The 17,250-nt window shown below is 42.7% G+C and overlaps 1 protein-coding gene and 1 pseudogene across 4 annotated transcripts in view; one reads left to right on the top strand and one right to left on the bottom strand.

Moving 5' to 3' along the window:
* The first annotated feature begins 1,961 nt into the window (after positions 1-1,961).
* The window catches only part of MON2 (MON2 homolog, regulator of endosome-to-Golgi trafficking), a 70,891-nt gene continuing 55,602 nt past the window's right edge, over positions 1,962-17,250 (top strand). For all 3 annotated transcript variants that reach the window (XM_080935360.1, XM_080935361.1, XM_080935362.1), the window contains exons 1-2: positions 1,962-2,411; positions 12,188-12,251. In XM_080935360.1, coding sequence (XP_080791486.1) covers positions 2,301-2,411; positions 12,188-12,251 — 175 coding nt within the window. In that variant the 5' untranslated portion in view covers positions 1,962-2,300. The remainder of the gene's footprint in view (positions 2,412-12,187; positions 12,252-17,250) is intronic.
* LOC308435231 (neo-calmodulin-like) lies at positions 12,976-16,157 on the bottom strand (annotated as a pseudogene). The gene is made up of 2 exons: positions 15,720-16,157; positions 12,976-13,059 (listed from the first exon to the last, which is right to left on the bottom strand). The product of its transcript is annotated as a neo-calmodulin-like (transcript).

Raw genomic sequence — 17,250 nt, forward strand, 5'->3', positions numbered from 1 at the left:
CCAGTAAACATGCCTTAGTTTCTAACGTCGGTTTCAAGCACACATCTTTACTCTCCGTTCTGGAGAGGCCGAGGCAGGTAGATCTCTGAGTTTTAGGCCAGCCTGCTTTACATAGTGTGCTTCAGGCCAACCAGAGCTACACAGTGAGACACTGTCTCAAAGAAAACAAACACAAAACAAAACAAAATTTCAATTTGAATCCTTCAACTCTACAAAGATGTCAAAGATGAATGAGGATTATTTCCGGTAAGTTGTGACAAAGACTTCTATAATGAATGCAAAACGTAATGAATGCAAAACGTCGTGTTAGAATCCGAGTTAGTGGCCCAGTTATTAGATCATTTCAAAAAACTTCAAAATACAGCTCCTACCTCAAAGAAAGTAAGATCCAATCTGTTCTGTAGCAAACATGAATGACCAAGACCCAGGAACATAGATAGATTCAGGGCGCCCCTAATTCAGGGCGCCCCCAAATACCATCTCCAACACAGTAGCATTTTCATAAAGTTTTTATAACAAAGCAAAGCCTTTATAAATCAAGGCATTTTACAAATGCATCAGTGCGGTGGTTCTCAACCTTCCTAAGGTTGTGACCCTTTAACACAGTTCCTCATGCTGTGCAGACCCCCAACCATAGAATTATCTTTATTGCCACTTCATAACTGTAATTCTGCTACTGTTATGAACAGTAACATAAATATCTAATGGTCTTAGGCCACTCCTGTGAAAGGGTCGTTTGACTCAGAGGTTGAGTATATCATCAGGTAGGTAAGTTACTGCAAAGCTGGAAAGTTTCTGTCACTGACCTCAGGGACTGTCTGATAGTGATCGCCTTTGGGTCATTAAAAGGTAGGAATCTGGTGGTACATTCCAAAAATATCACAAGGATGTTAGGTCAAGCCCAGAGAAGACAGCAAATGGGTACATGGGGACAAAACATAACCAAGATAATTAGATTCTGGACTTGCAACATTCCAGTTTCCCATAATCAAGACGTTTCAATCAATCCGTTTTATGGAGTCCTTAACAGACACAGCTTCCTCCTCTTCCAACTTCAATCCACGTAGACCGGCTTTGCTCATCAGAATAACCTGAAATTTTATTTTTGCTTCCTGCTTATTTTACAACAGAGAAAGGTCTTGGGTAGAAATAGACTGGCCTGGACCATTGAAAACACTCATGTTAACTTTTGCCTTACATTCATTTGGCACTTCTGATCTAATGAACCGGCTCCTTATTTGAGCCTCAGTTACCTGGTACGGTCCAGGTTATCAGTTTAGAAGGAGGAAGGGGTGGGGTGGGGCGGGGGCGGGGAGATAACAGAAACAAAGCAAAAGTATAAAAGGGAACTGTTAGTGAGGAAAAATAATTGGTAGAAGGTGGGCGGGCGGGAGGCAAGGAAGGGCGCAGAAAGAGTCTTGTAATAGATATGGAAAACAAGGGACTACTCCACAGTTAAATAAACCAAAGGCGATTTGTACAATTCCGCAGGATTGTCATTTAGGTTCTCAGGCCCGGGAGGAAGGAACAAGACGTTGATTTGTGTTATAAGTCAGGGGGGCGGGGACTCAAGGAGGCACAAGTGAGGGACAGGGCAAATTCATTTTTTATAAAAAGCAAATATTTATAGCAGAAGAGAATAGAACACAAACACAGGTAGGGAGGCAGCCGGAATGATCCCCCAGGTTACCAGCCAGCGAAAGGGAAGCAGGACACGCCTGCGCAGATGTGCCGGGCACTTGCGTGGATGGCTGGGGCCGGGTCGGCGCTGCCCAGCTGGAGCTGGTCCGGGTTTCTCGCTCGGCCCCGCCCCTCCAGCGGCTCGCCTCCGGATTGGTCCGAGCGGGGGCGGGGCCCGGAGCCCGGAAGTGCGGCTGACGTGTCCGGGCCGCGCTCGGAATTGTGGGCGACTCGGCTAATGGCGTCGGCGAGTCTGGGCACCCGGGGCGGGCATCGCTGAAGCTTGTGGCCAGCTCGGCCGGTGACGCCCGCCGTGGCCCGGCCCCGCGGCAGCGGGAGGGACCTGTCCGTCTGGTGGACTCCTGGACCGGGGCGGGCGGAGCCTGGTAGGGCAGCACGGCTGCGGACAGGTCTCGGCGAGCAGGCGGCGGCGGTGCGGGGCGACGCCGGGGGGGAGCTCGGGCACGCCTCGGGGGACGCAGCCCAGCTCCGGCCGTGCGCCCGCCGAGCCCTGAGCTCCGGCTTGGAAAGGCTGAGGAGCCGCCGGCTCGCTGCCGGCCGCGCAAGCAGCTGACAGTGCCTGCTTGGAGGTCCCAGGTCGGCGGGGACCCGGGGGGACCATGTCCTGCACCAACAGCCCCGAGGCTGTGAAGAAACTGCTGGAGAATATGCAGAGCGACCTGCGGGCCTTGTCATTAGAATGCAAGAAGAAGTTCCCACCTGTCAAGGAGGTAATCCTCAGACGACGTCAGGGGGAACGTCGTGAGCGCTCCCTGGTTCTAGTAGACCGGTTCCTCGATTCTCCAGCCCTACACTAATTTTTATTCCGCCAGTTAGGCTTAAGTCGGTGATCGGTCCACAAATGCTGTTTGTAGAATTCCTTTGAGAGTTCCAAGGAGATTTGATTTCTTCCATTCTTTCGTCATGTTTATTTCGGAATGAAGTTCCTTGAGTGAGCCGATTTAGTGACGCGAGGCAGGTGTATTGCTCCTAAAAAAATGAATATCCACCTCTGTAGCGGGATCTGTACTCCACACATACGTGTGGCTATCACTCGCTTGGAAACCTTTGCTTCATGTCTGTGTTATTCAGCTTAACTCTCAGTCTCGTCATCGTGATAAACTAGAACACCTAAGTTACAGCAAATGGTCAAGGCCTACGATAACTATGTTAAACCTTCCACTAGTATCTAGTAGGTTGTTTTGCAAAACGAATGCACCTGAGTGTAGCCTCTTAGGTCCACACGTTTGTTTTTCAGTTGTAGAGTAGGGTTAAAATGTGGTACCAGTATAGGAGGTCGGGTGTGGTGGCCAAACTTTTATCCCTAGTACTCAGATGCAAGCGGATCTCAGTGAGTTAGAGAGTGAACACCAGGACAACTGGGGCTACATAGAGACCTTGTTTCAAAACCGATGAGGATGATGACAAAGATGGTGATGATGGTGGTGGCGGCTCACAGGAAGAGTATCAGGAAGCTCTATGTATGCTAATAAAAATTTCCAGATACTGATTTGAAAATTTTAGTTTAACCACTTATCTCAGACTTTTTTCCCTCTTAAGACTCCTTTTTTTTGTTGCTGAAATATTTTTAAAAACTGTCCTTTCACATTTTAAAAATAATGTAGTTCAGGGGGCGGGCTGGCTCGGCAGTTAAGAGCACTTGTTGCTCTTCTAGAAGTCCCTTATTCAATTCCCAAAAAACACATGGTGGCTCACAACCTTGTATAATTCCAGTTTCAAGGGATCTAACTCCCATCTTCTGGCCTCTGAAGGCACCAGTCACACAGTTGGTGTACAAGCATACATACAAGCAAAACACCCATACCAAAAAAAAAAAAAAAAAAGAAACCAAAAGTGAATAAATTAAAAAAATAATGTAGTTAAAAGATATGTAAAAATGGTTATTTAATTTTATTTCCTAGTTAATATAGTTTAGTATACCCACAGTTTAATGTACTGTTTGCTATTAAGTTACAAAGTGAGATCGTTCATATTTTTCTACTTACAACAATGTTTATGCTTACTGTAATAAGTTTATAATTAGAACTTGACTAGTAAAGTTTAGAGTGTAGACCTACCAGGAGTCTTGAAGTTTCTGTGAGTGCCTTGTTTCGACCTGTTCTCAGCGAATCCCAGTGTCTTTAATGAGCCACTACCCAGGATGGAGACCATAGGTATCACATTGACACTGTTTTCTTTCAGAGAACAACTAATTTGTTGTGGTATTGATTTTCTTTTTTTGTCTCTGTATCATCTGTGTGTTGAAAGTTATAGCAGATAATTTTGAAGAATTAGGGTGTTTTACCAGGTATGATGGGTCACACCTGTAACTCCAGCTTCCAGAAGGGTGAAGCAGGAAGGTGGACATTAATTTGAAGCCAGCCTGGGGCTATGAGTGGGATCCTGTTATAATATCCCCACCCCTGCACATGTGCGCTCCTTCCCCCCATATACCCCTTTAGGGAGACTGAAAGGTTACTTTTACTATAAAATAATCATTTAGAAACATCAAATCCTACTGTAATTTCAGCAGTAATTTATAGAACTATGGCTGTTCCCAGTCCTAGAAATCATGTTATGTGCTGTACTGGCTGGTTTTGTGTCAACTTGACACAAGCTGGAGTTATCACAGACACAGAGAAAGGCACCTCCCTTGAGGAAATGCCTCCATGAGATCCAGCTGAAAGGCATTTTCTCAACTAGTGATCAAGGTGGGAGGTGTCATTGTGGGTGGTGCCATCCCTGGGCTGGTAGACCTGGGTTCTATAAGAAAACAGGCTGAGCAAGCCATGGGAAGCAAGCCAGTAAGTAACATCCCTCCATGGCTTCTGCATTAGCTCCTGCTTCCTGACCTGCTTGGGTTCCAGTCCTGACTTCCTTTGGTGATGAACAGCGATGTGGAAGTGTAAGCTGAATAAACCCCTTCTTCCCCAACTTGCTTCTTGGTCATGATGTCTGTGCAGGAATAGAAACCCTGACTGAGACAAGACTGTGGCTCCTCTGTGCTATAGGCTTCTGTGCTTTAATTTAAATTAAATTAGAATTTAATTGATTCCTTCTATAGTAATTTTATTGGGAAAAACACTCTTCCAACAGGTAACTTACAAAGTTCTAGAACTCCATTCCTAATCCTGGGAGTCTCATTAAAGCGCCTTAGTTTCCACTAGATAACTATCCAGGTAGCTTCTTAGTAATAGCTCCCAACCTTTGCATCTGTAGGTAATTGTCTCTAATCTATGCTCTTGTATATGGTGCATGTTCCATAAGGATTTGCTGAATGAAAGAGTCTTACTTGGGCTGGACAGATGGCTCAGTGGTAAGACCACTGGCTGCTCTTCCCGAGGACCTAGGTTGATTCCCAGCACCCATATGGTGCTCCAAACTCTGTAACTAGATGCTTTCGTCTGGCCTCCACTGGCACCAGGCACATGAGATCCACAAACAGGCAGACTTACTGTCACACCTGGTGACAAGTACCTTTACTACAGAGCCACCTTGCAGACCCTGTCTCTCTCGATATCACAGAATCAGTAAAGCATAAATAACACATAGTGGTTCCAGGCTGTGTGCTTTCAACTTTCTGTTATAATTTGGCACCTTGGCAGAGGTTTTTTGCCTAAATCAGAGGTTTCCCATGTTAACTGGTAGCCGCTGAAGACCTGGTGACAGACTGTCTTCTATTGCCACAGCAGGGTCCTCCGTTCTTTTATTAGGGATTTGAGGCTAAAGTTCTTGCCTCTGTGTGTGGATTCAGACCTTATTTTCAGGGCAGTGAAGAATAGAGGCTGGATAATCTAGCTGTGCTTAGTTGAAAGCTGTTTTGGTGTAGAAGTCTATAGTGTACTAGTTCCCCCTTGATGGGTGGTCCTTCTCTTCATGCGCATAGTGGAATGGATTCCTGTCTTATGTAGTGAGGTTGTAAGAACAGAGACAGAGACATAAGTGGCATCGACTGCTTTCTGGCATTGCGCTTTGATGACAGAAATAAAAGGCACTGCCTGATTTCCAGTCGTCTTCAGTCTTTTTCTCTCTTCTCTGAGGTAGCTTACTTTTAACCAAGTACAAAGTAGGTCTGTGCTAATAGTCCAGAGCAGCTTATTAATCTCTCAAGAGTAAAACATGGCAAAAGAACTAACAATTAAAACTACCTTTCTTTTCATGAAGTCAACTGTATTGAATAAAATGTAACCTTTACAGCAGTGTACGAAACCCCATCTTTAACATACCACTGTAAATATTTTATAGCCAGGCACGTCCAGGACCTAGTACTTAGAAGGCTGAGGCAGCAAGTTTGATCTCCACCAAAAGTGAATGATTGGGAAAATGTAAAATTGGTAAAAAAAAAAAAAAGGCATGATGAGAGTTGTGATTTATAATCTACATGATTTCTAAGGAATAGAATGAAAATACCTTGAAACTTGGGCTATATATAATATGCTTTGAAATGTTTGAGTGACAGACTTCACCTGATGTTTATATTGTTTTAAAAATAAATATTAATGATGACATAATTAATAACCAAAAAAAAAAGAAGACTCAGGCAGGAGGATCTTAAGTTCCACACCAGACTGAGCTATGTAACAAGATTGTTATATAGAATATATAGAATGAAGAAGAGAATGAAGTAAGTCAGAACTTCGTTTACACATGAGGCGGCTCAGAGGGCTCAGTAGGATGTAAAGCTGGATTGTGGAGGGACTGGTGTGACTCCCTGTGTGCCCATCTGTAAGTCTCCTCTCCACGATGGCATCTTGCAGTTGCCTCGCTGTTACCATTATCTGTCTACATCATTACTTCGGGCTAGTGACCATTCCTTCCCCCTTGACGCTTTCTCACTTTGAGTTTTGTAGCACACAGGTAGTGTGTCTCCCCTCTCAGGAGCCCTGTTCTCTGTGTGAGCGTATCCTGGTTTGTCTCCAACGCTTTCCTCACGCTCTTCCCTGCACAGTGCCACTTCCCCCCTTGCTTTTGGCTTTAGCATGATGCCAGTGGCCTTCTCTGTGTCACCCGCTCTGGTTTCTGTCAGCCTGTGTAACACCTCTTCCAGAATGTCTCTCACATGGTTCAGATAGACGTGTCGCTGAGCCATGCTCTGCGTGCATTCCTGTTCCTTTGTCTCCTTCCTGGTTCTATCACATTGCTTATGTGCCGCATGTATGGCTGCCTTTGCCCTCCTGTTGCTTCCTGTCCTTACTAGGTTTCTTTTTCTCCCCCATTTTCTGATGCACCATCCTACACCAGGTTTTAACATGATGCCTGACTTTTGGTGCAGATCAACGACATAAGTAAATTAGCACTCTTGGTTGTTATCATTACATTTTTATTAAATACTCAGACCTGCTTGATCCGTCCCTCTCTGGCTTCCTCACCCTCACACTTTCCTTAGGCAGCAGTTGTCCGTTAGTCTTCAGCTTGCCCCAGCTTCCACCTTTCCTGCTTCCGATCCCAAGTTTCTCTTTCCTAGTTAAGCATTGGCTGCCTCCTCCCCCCATTTAGAATTCTGCCTTGTATTAACTCCTCCCTGAGTTCTTCTCAGCCCATTTATCATGAAGCGAAGTCCCGGGAGCTTTCACTCCCTTTTCATCTGTCTGTCCTTCCGTCCACCCATCCATCCGTCTGTGAGATAGTCTGTGAACGCTTAACTGTGTGTCAACTGCAAGCCAGCTGATGAGCAAAAGCTCCTGCCCTGTCTCCCACGTTGTATTTTTGAGTTTTTCCTGCTCTTTTGTAAATAAATCCTAAAGGATTACTGTTGCATCTCATCTATCTTTCTAGCCACTGTAGCATAAAACTGTATACCCAGGACTGTGGACTAGGTACTGTATTGAAATTTAAAGTTTGAAGAAAGGGCTGGGAGAGAGAAAGGCACAGTGTGTGGATATGAGCTTCTATGTGCCTTCCAGTCTTCCTTTTACTCACTAAACCATGAGTTTAGAATAAAATGTCATGAGTAGTCATTGAAACTATAATTGTAGGATAATTGAATGTTACAGAAGAATATTGTATTGGTGTCAATGTGTAATTGTTTTATGAGTATATTGTCTTCTAAGGGATATTCTATATCCTTTTAGCATTTTCAAGCGTGCATTTGACTTTAGACATTAGCATTTACATGACCTGTGAAAAGTCTTCAAGGCATCCCTGTACTTCTTTGGTATCCTATGAATACATTATATTACCTAAGTTAAAAGTAAGTTAAATTTCACATTTTTTCTTTAATTTCCATTTCACTGCTGGGTTCTATGAATAATTAATTAGGAATTTTGACAATTTTGTTTTAACATTAGATTATTTCTCTCATGAGGTACAGAAGATATATTTGTTAAAAGCAGAAGCGGGCTTCCTTCACCTGCCTGTTGGGATGATGACGTGTGCCACCATTCCTAATTTATACACATTAGAGAAAAGCAGTCTGTAGTAGTGGTAATGGTATGCCCATCCCTTCTGTAGCAAACATCATTTTCCTTCCTTCATTGCAGCCTACGTTCTTTATCCAGAACCGTCTGGATGTCGATGAACTAATTTAATTCGATCTACTGAGTGCTTTGTTGGCTTAATCTAGTTTGAATCTTAATCTTGAGGTGGAGAGACGGCTCGTTGGCTAAGTGTCCTTGTTGCTCCTGTAGACAACTCAGGTTTGGTTTCTAGCACCCACATGGCAGTTCCCACCCATCCATAAGTCCAGTTCTGGGTATCCAGTACCCTCTTCGGATCTCTGTAGGTATTGAGTGTGCACATGGTGCACATATATATGCAAGAAAAACACTCGTACACATTTAAAAAGAAATTCCACCTCTCCCCTCTACTTCACAACATAAAGCTCCAGCATACTCCTGGTTAAAAAGAAAAAGACTTCCAGGGTAAAGTCTAGACTTAGCTGTCTTCCTAGTTAGTGACATAGGGACGCTGAGGTGTTGAGTAAGTGCAGTCATTTTTGTTGCCAAGGCTGAAGGCAGCTTGAGGGTGAACCCATCATATAACAGATCAGAACCAAGATGACAGTGACAGAGAAATAAACCATAGGTCCAGTAGATTTGTGATTTGTGGGTCAGAGTTTGGGGATTTTTTTTTTTTTTTTTTTTTTTTTTGTGAGGCACCTCTCTTTTGAGTTTGAATTCTCATACCATGTTAACTTTTCATTTAGAGACCTTCCTTTTGTAGCTACTTTATTTAAAAGGAGGTGTGGTAAGCACTCATAATGCACGAGCTTATGCTAAATGGGGGAAGCCTTCCCAGGAAGGTCTGGGCAGTACTAAGGGTGACGAGCCTTCAGTGATGTGTGAAGATGGGAATAGCTGTTTCATAGAAATGTGTCACCGATGATGCTAAAATAGTGCCCGCATGGAAAGAACCCGCGCCACAGCTCTGAAGGGTCCCCATATTGTTGGCTGTGCGTGAACCTCAGTAGAGCATTGCACGTCAAGCTGTGAGATTTAGGATTTGCATTGGTGACTGCATCTTTGTTTCTTGTTCTTGTTTGTTCTGTTTGCTTGCTTCCCTACCTCAGTGCTCCTGCAGAATAGGAAGTGCTCTCTGACTAAATTACACCTCCAGCCCAAAGAGTGTGTTCTTCCCTGTGTCTGTATAATTAGGTTTGTCAGAAATGTGACAGCTCTAGTACATTCTTCCTTTTAGAAGATTTCCCTACACTACTTGATTTGAGAAACATCATTTGTCTGTTGCTCATTTATTCATTTGCAGTGTTGCATACGGAACCCCAGAGCACATGTATGAAGGGCAGCACACTGCCACCCACGGTCACCAGCCCAGAATTCTGTGATATGCTAATAATGCAACCCATCGACAGCTCAGCACTGAATACTGGAGGACATGCTAGGTAGAGAAAATAGGTTTGAGCTGAAGTGTGGGAGTAGGAGAAAACTCCAAGCTGTGTCAATGAGACAGACTTTGTGACCATGGCCAGTATTCGTGGAATGAAGAAGCTTGCATGCATGGTTAGTGGCCACATGGGATATAAACAAGGATTTGAGCAAGATGAAACACGGTTTCCTGGCCAAGGAGGTAGAGGACAACAACTTATTTATTTATTTGTGTTTATTTGTTTATTGTCTTGAACTTAAGTATAAACACTCAAGTTGGTTAATCACTGCTGTTAAGGATATGGGTCAAGAACAGAGATTATAATTTAGAATTCTTAAGCATTTTGAAAAATCATTAAAATCATACAATTATGGGATCGGTCAGGAAGAATTTTTGGAGTCAGAATGAGGCCAAAGCTCTTCTAGGTGGTTCTGGGAAGGAATCAGGGAAATACAGTGACTAAAAGAGACCCACAGCGTAAGTGTGAGGACTGTTAAATGCAGCAGGGCATGAAAGACTTCCTCTGTCTTCCCAGCTCTCACTGGGAAGCACATCCGCATCGTCTGTTCAGGTCTTATGAACTGGCAACTTGTCCCTGACTCTTACTGAACTCAGGAGAAAAATAAACTGTTACAGTTGATCTATACAGTGAGTGAGCATAGGAAAAACTTTAAATGTTTGTTAGAATTATAGAAGATTTCTTTACTTTTATGTGTCTGGGTGTTTTGCCTGCATGTCTATACACCTTGTGTATGTATTTTCATGGAGGCCAGAGAGGCTACTCTATCCCCTGAAGCTGGAGTTATGGGTTGTGTTGAACCCAGGTCCTCTGAAAGAGTAGCCAGTGTTCTGAACTGCTGACCTGAGCTGTTTCTCCAGTCCTCATTTTTGCTGTTTTGTTTTGAGCTAGTGTTTCACATACAGCCTAACCTGGCTCAGCACTGGAACCATCCTGCTCATTCTTGCAGCTTAGTGAGAAAACCATACTCACGCCCAGCAGGCGATGTTCTCCTCACCTCTCAGCCTCTTATGTAGATGCCTGTTTCTAAAGGACCTCATTTTCTACAGGGATCTCCAGACTGTAACTTTAATTCTTTTCAAACCTTATTTTGAAGGATGGTTCTTAAACACTTTACCCTTCCTTCTAGCCCATCACCCACCAGAGGTAATGGGAAAGAAAGGATACAAGGGAGTGGGGTGGACCTGTTTAGAAAGATTCTTTGGTGCAACTCCTGAGTGTGTTATCTGGAAATTGGAAGTCCAGTTCACGGGTTAGCAGGCAGTGTCAGCTCAATCCATTGACGAACACTTCACAGATACACCAGCAGTCCAGTTCCATAGAGTTGGGTTAGCAACAGGGGTGACACGACCTAGCAGAGACAGCCAGGCCTCAGCCTCAGCTCCAGTCAGCAGGAGGGACCAGAAGGAACGCCAGGAGTTCTTGGCTGTGCCTCTCTTAGGGAATCAAAGATCAGAGAAGACTCGAAACCCACAGGGTTGCACGGCCAGCTGTACCAGCAAGCTACGCTCTGTCTCCATCACTCTGTAGAGTTCTATTTCTGCCCTCCAAACATCACGTCCTCTACGTGCCTTGCCTCAGCACCTGCATCTAGTCAGCATGAGTCTGGAAGTGGCAAGAAACGGCAGCATACCACCAGAAGTTTTTTTTTTGGTGCGTTTCTTTCTATGGAGTCCCTACAAATGCAGCTCAGCCACGTAATGCAAGGCAGACCAATACGAATGTGTTGTTAGCAAAGACTCGATCACGTGTCCTCTCACGTGCTTGCTTTAGCAGGACATCCTCCAGTGTCTGCTTCAGTGAAACGTTCCTTCACGTATTTACCCCAGCAAAACATCATCCAACCAACTCTAAAGAACCCTCAAGCTTCCACGTCACTAGTTATGTAGGCTATGCTAGCATTATATGGCATGAAATATGGCGTGGAGTTTGGTGGCCTTGATATATATGTTTTAAAAAATAAACATGTTTAGTAAAATTTTCTAGCAAAACGTTGTATAAAGGGGATGATGAATGTCTAATGTCTAAGGCAACAAATTGTGATTATTTTTTAAATTTCAGGATAAATGTGGCTTCCCCTTTTCATGTGCATGTGTGCATGTATGTGTATGTGTGTGGGTCCATGTTCATATGCACTCATGACCTGACTTTAGACTGCAGCACCCATATTGGGTGGCTCACAAGCACTTATAACTCCGGTTCCAAGTGACTCAATGCTCCCTCTGACCTCTATGGCTTTCTACACATACATATAAACAAAATAAAATAAATCTCTAAAGTATAGAGAGGAAAGAAATAGAACTGGCCCGTTAGTTTATGACAGTAATTTTGCTTGACTTTGGAGCTTTGCAGTGTGCAGTAGAGAGGGGGATGTGTGCAAAGAGAACAATCTCGTTCTTCTCACTGGGCTTTTGTTGTATTTTCTGAAGATGTGATTCTGTACAGTGTTCAGACATCCAGGTATGCTTTAGATCCTGATGCCGGGGTGGCGACAGGCAAAGTGCAGTTTGCATGTCAGTAGCCCAGATGACGGGGTGCTGTACGTGCTGTGTGAGTGCCACTACTGGGTCCCTAGTGTTTGCAACATAAACATGGTACTGACTCTTTGTGCTTTTAATTTTTGTGGTTATAGTAAGTTTTATTTTCTAATTATTTTTGTTTCTACAGGCTGCTGAATCGGGAATAATAAAAGTTAAAACAATAGCTGCAAGAAACACCGAAATTTTGGCAGGTAATTTTTTTTTGCATTGAATTCAATTAGTAGTAAAAATTTTACTAATAGTTAAATTGACTCTTAGAGTCATCAGTATTTTTTAGCATCTACTTCTTGCACCTGAGTATGTTATTCATGGTATAGAACATGTAATTGTCCCTAGTCTGTCAGCTGGTTGTATTTCCCAGAAGTGAAAGCCATAAAATTCTTAAAAACGAGAGACCTTAAGCCCCCAGCTCCTGTGAATCAAGGGTGTTCTTACTCACCTTTGCTTTCTCCTCCACCACTACTCAGTTGACACACTTTACCATGGCGACCATTCACTTCACTGTTTTCACTGTGTTGAGTGACACCTTGAGGGTCATGTGGACAGTCCATGGAGTGACGCTGTGTGTCCACTGACATGCAGTTTGAATTCTGAGCTCAGGGCCACAATCGTGTGACAGGAAAACAAGAAAACAGGGCTTTGTTTGCTTTGTGTTTGCAAACCTTGGTGGAACTGGGTTTTCAGGAGGGATCTCGGAAAGTTTCTCTCGGCCATGGCTCCTCTCCATCTGCTCTTTGTCGTCTTTGGTCCGTCCATTCTTGCACAGTAGTGAGCGTGGTGGACTGGGAGGTGAAGGTCTTCCTGGCTCAGCAGATCAAGGTACCTGCTTAAGCAGCAGGGTCAGACGGGATCTGGGGGTTTGCACTGTGTCACCACCGTGTTTCAGGGCTCCACGCTGGCTCCCCTCCAAGTGCTTCATGCTCGGCCACAGCCCACGTCCTCAGACCCGCTGTACTCCAGCTCCATCAGCCTTCTAGGACACAGCTTAAACATTTCAGCCTGTACATAGAACTCAAAACCATTAGGAGTTTCTAATTAGAGATGCCATTGGATCTTCCTTAGACTCCTCCGCTTGACTAGAAATTGACCAATAGGTTAGTTTTCCTCAGTCGTATCTTTCTGCCATAGCTTCTTCCTTGTTACTTAACTACTTATCAGTCACATCACACTTTTGTGACTGGAGTGACGGACGGTAAAAGCAAAGGTGTGTGTTTGCACTGAAACAGTGGACGAGGAGGTTTTGGGAGGTGCATGCTGGGTGGGTTGGCTGCTTATCCTCAGTGACATAGTGTTAAAGGTAATTTATGGCCTGGATTTTTAAACATGGAGACTAACTACACTTGACTCAGAGTGTTATTATAAAATATTTACCTTTGCTGATAGTATAATAACAAATCCTTATTTTATTTTTCAGTAATACTTTTCATTGTTCTTATAGTTAATAGATCTTCAAAGAAACCTTTAAAAAATATCAAGTACTGACAAAAAACATATTCATATAGTTTTATGCAAAAATGCTTTTAAAATCTGTACATTTATCTCTGTTTTTTAAAATAAAGTTGTTTAATTAAAAAAAAAAAGATCTTCAAAGAACCACTATGTATTCTAGTATTTTGTACAGAGTGTAATATCTAATTAATTAAGCTTATGGAAGAATAAGAGATTTTAGAGTCGTTGAGATGGCTGAGTGGGTGAAGGTGAAGCCCCAAGCCTGATGCCATCCTTCGGTAGAGACCCACATGATGAGAAGAAAGAATGGACAGTGCAGGTTATTTTCTGACTTCCACGTGTGTGTTGTGGCACAGGGACAGCCCTCTGCACACTAAGTCATAAATAAATATTTAAAGGACAAGGCATTTTACTATGCAGCTGCACTGTTGATTTCACATCACAGGTCTTTATACTTCATGCTACATAGTTTCTAGGGCCATTTATTTAAGGAGCTAGATCAGCATTTAAACTTGTCCTACATGTTTATTTGTTTATTATTTTTATTTTCTGTATTTAATGCATGAGTACAGTCCTTGTAAGTACAGCATTGCATAAAATCCCAGGAGAAAGAAAGTTGGCTCCTGTGCTCCATCTGTGGTCTCTGCTTCCTGGGGTTCTCTCCTCTCTTTCACATGTCTTCCTTCCCAGAACCTTCTCGTGTAAGATGACACGCTTCCCAACATTAGAACCAGCATTTTGTTCTTTCTTCTCTCACCATTTATTGTGTTACATGGTAACATGAGTTCTTCCTATCACATGTTATTTGTGTATACACTTGGAATATTGTCTGATCATAAATTCTGACATGAAGGGACTGGAGGCATTCTCTGGCCCCATTGTCTCCTAGAAATCGTTGTGTTCAAACATCTCTCGTGAAGACCAGCATTGTCAAAATAGGTTCGTGTGTCACTAGTCAGACGGGTACGTCATGATTACGTGTAACTCGTGGGGGAGGTTCAGGGCCCAGTCCTTCTGTCCAGCACTGCTCTAAGAGCAGGAAGAGAGAAAAGCATGTGCTGTGCTTTGGACTCCAGGACTTAATCACAATGGGAAGGAGGAGCTGCAAGTTAGGCGTGCAGCGCATCTCACTCTGCTGACATCGCTCACACCATTACTTGGCTCATTTCCTGCCACATCCGAGAGTTTTATGGTGGAATATTTAGGGTTTTGTTTTAAGAATAAGATCATATCACAAATAGGGATATTTTGACTTCTTTCTTTTCTGTTTTGTCCTTTTTATTTATTCATGGCTTATTGTTCTCGCTAAGATTGGGGATTATATTGATTTGGCAGGAGTGGAAAGAGTGGACTTCCTGGCCTGGTTCCTTGTTTAAAGTAACTGCTGTCAACCTCTCCCGTTCAGCAGTGCCGAACCAGAGCCTCACTTGTGTTGAAATGCGTTCCTGCTCTTCACTTATTACCATGAAGGGACGCTCAGCCTTGTCAAAGACTTTCTGTATATATTGAGATAATAATTTGATTCTTGTCCTTACACCTGTTTTTTTGTATCTTGAATGACATGTATTAGATTATGGTGTATATCCTTTTTTTTTATTTCAATTTTTTATTGGAAACCAAATCTACAACTTGCAATGGATTTGAGGCAAATTGTACCATAAGCAGATTTTCCTTAAGTGGTTAAACAAAGCTTAAAAAGCAAGTAATAATTTAAAAATGTTTCTGGTACAATACCAGCAGTATAAAAAAATTAGTGTACAGAGCACATGGGTACAACACGTGTTTTTCGGTAGTGCATCTTTCAAGTACATATTGTTGACTGTCCATAGTACACACAGAGTTACAACTCCACACTTCACAACAACATGCTGACAGTTCCTAAAAGCTACTTTAAAAAAGGCATAACCCAGGTGTTCCCTCATTTGACCAACTCCATCTAAGTTTAGATGTGCAGAAGGGCTTAGATATATCCAGAGGAAGCCACATGCAACATGGTACTTGATCAGTTTTCTAAAATAAGGTTTAAGGACAATGACATAAGATAAGGGAAGAAAACATGGAGGAATGAAGTCCTAATTACTACACATGCATGTTTTTTGACAGTAGGGGGGAACCCTACTGATAAGTTACAGATAAGTTACAGACAAAGAGAAGGTAAATAAACAAGTTTGACAAGAAATTTAGCACGTTCTATAGTGTCTTCACCTCACTGTCAGCATTTGTACAAACTCTTCGTAGTTTACCCGACTGTCCCCATCAACGTCTGCTTCCCCATCATTTCATCAACCTCTTCATCTGTTAACTTCTCTCCAAGGTTTGTCATCAGGTGGCGAAGCTCTGCTGCCCTAATATAGCCATTGCTGTCCTTATCCAGCATACTGGATGCTTCTCCAATCTCTTCTTCACTGTCTGTGTCTTTCATTTCTCTTCCCAGCATTGTCAGAAACCCAGGGAAGTCAATTGTGCCATTACCATCCGCACCTACTTCACGGTTCATGTCCTGCAGCTCTGCTTCTGTGGGTTCTGCCCCAGGGACCTCATCACTGTCCCCAGCTCCTGGGTTCTTATTGTCCCATCCCATCCTTGTCAAATAGTGAGAAAGTGTCTTTGAATTCTGCAGTCTGCTCTTCAGTCAGTTGGTCAGTCATGCTGCGAGGGCTCCCGGCTTCCGAGACACAGACAGACAACCACTCGACTTGCTCACCCCACTCGGACTAATACAAACATTAACATTCTTAACACTGTCTCAGATTTGGCTTGTATTTTATTGAGAGCTTTGGCTCTGTGTTCACCTGAGGAATCAGACAGGAGTGTTTGCTAGTGTTTGTTTCTTACCCGGTTTGTATCAGAGTAATGCTAGCGTCACAGAGTAATGATGGGGCATTTCTTTTCTCCATTTTGAGTCAGCCTGAAGAAGGTTTGATAGAACAGGGCCCTGATCCTGTCCAGTCTTAGGCTTTCCTTTTTCAAGACTCTTTTATTACTACTTCAGTTTTGTTATCTTTTATTAACTTAAGTTTTCTATAGTCTCTTGAATTTATTTTTGTAAGTTATATTTCTGGAAATTTACCCATTTATTGAATATTTTGTAATTTATTAGAAGATGTATTTTCAAAGTATTCTATAATAATTCTCTGGATTTCATTGGTATTTATGTTCCATATTTTTCTGGTTTTATTAGTGGGGTTTTTTTTGTTTGTTTTTTGTTTTCATTGCTTTGTTGGTTTTATGTTAATTTCTCTCCTGGTCTTCATTATTTCTTCCTATCTGCTCTTCTGGGGTTTCAGCTGTTTATCTAGGACCCTGAAGTTCCTAACTATAAACTTCCAGTCACAGCTGCTGGCTTTCCTGTGGTGATGATGGTGGTCGTTTTATTTTATTTTATTTCTGTGTTAGCTTTTTGCATCTCAAATAACTTATACTATCATTGCATTTGGTTCTAGGAAAAATTGTTCCTGATTATTTTAATTATCCACTGGCCATTTAAGAATGTGTTGTTTTATCTCTAAACATTTATAGCTTTTCTGTGATTTCTCTTGTTATTAATTTCTAATTTTATTCCATTATGATTCCATAATATATAGAATTATATCAGTTCAAAATCATATTTTAATTGCTTACTTCAATGTTTTACAATGTTTTTGTGAGATTATTGTCTCCCGGTTTGAGTTCAAACTTCGAGGCTCAAGAAGGTAATTGACTAGAAGAGAAAGCCTTAGGGCTGTTCCTCTTTTCCAGGGT

This window comes from Micromys minutus (genome assembly GCF_963924665.1).
Source record: "Micromys minutus genome assembly, chromosome: 22".
Classification (NCBI taxonomy): domain Eukaryota; kingdom Metazoa; phylum Chordata; class Mammalia; order Rodentia; family Muridae; genus Micromys; species Micromys minutus.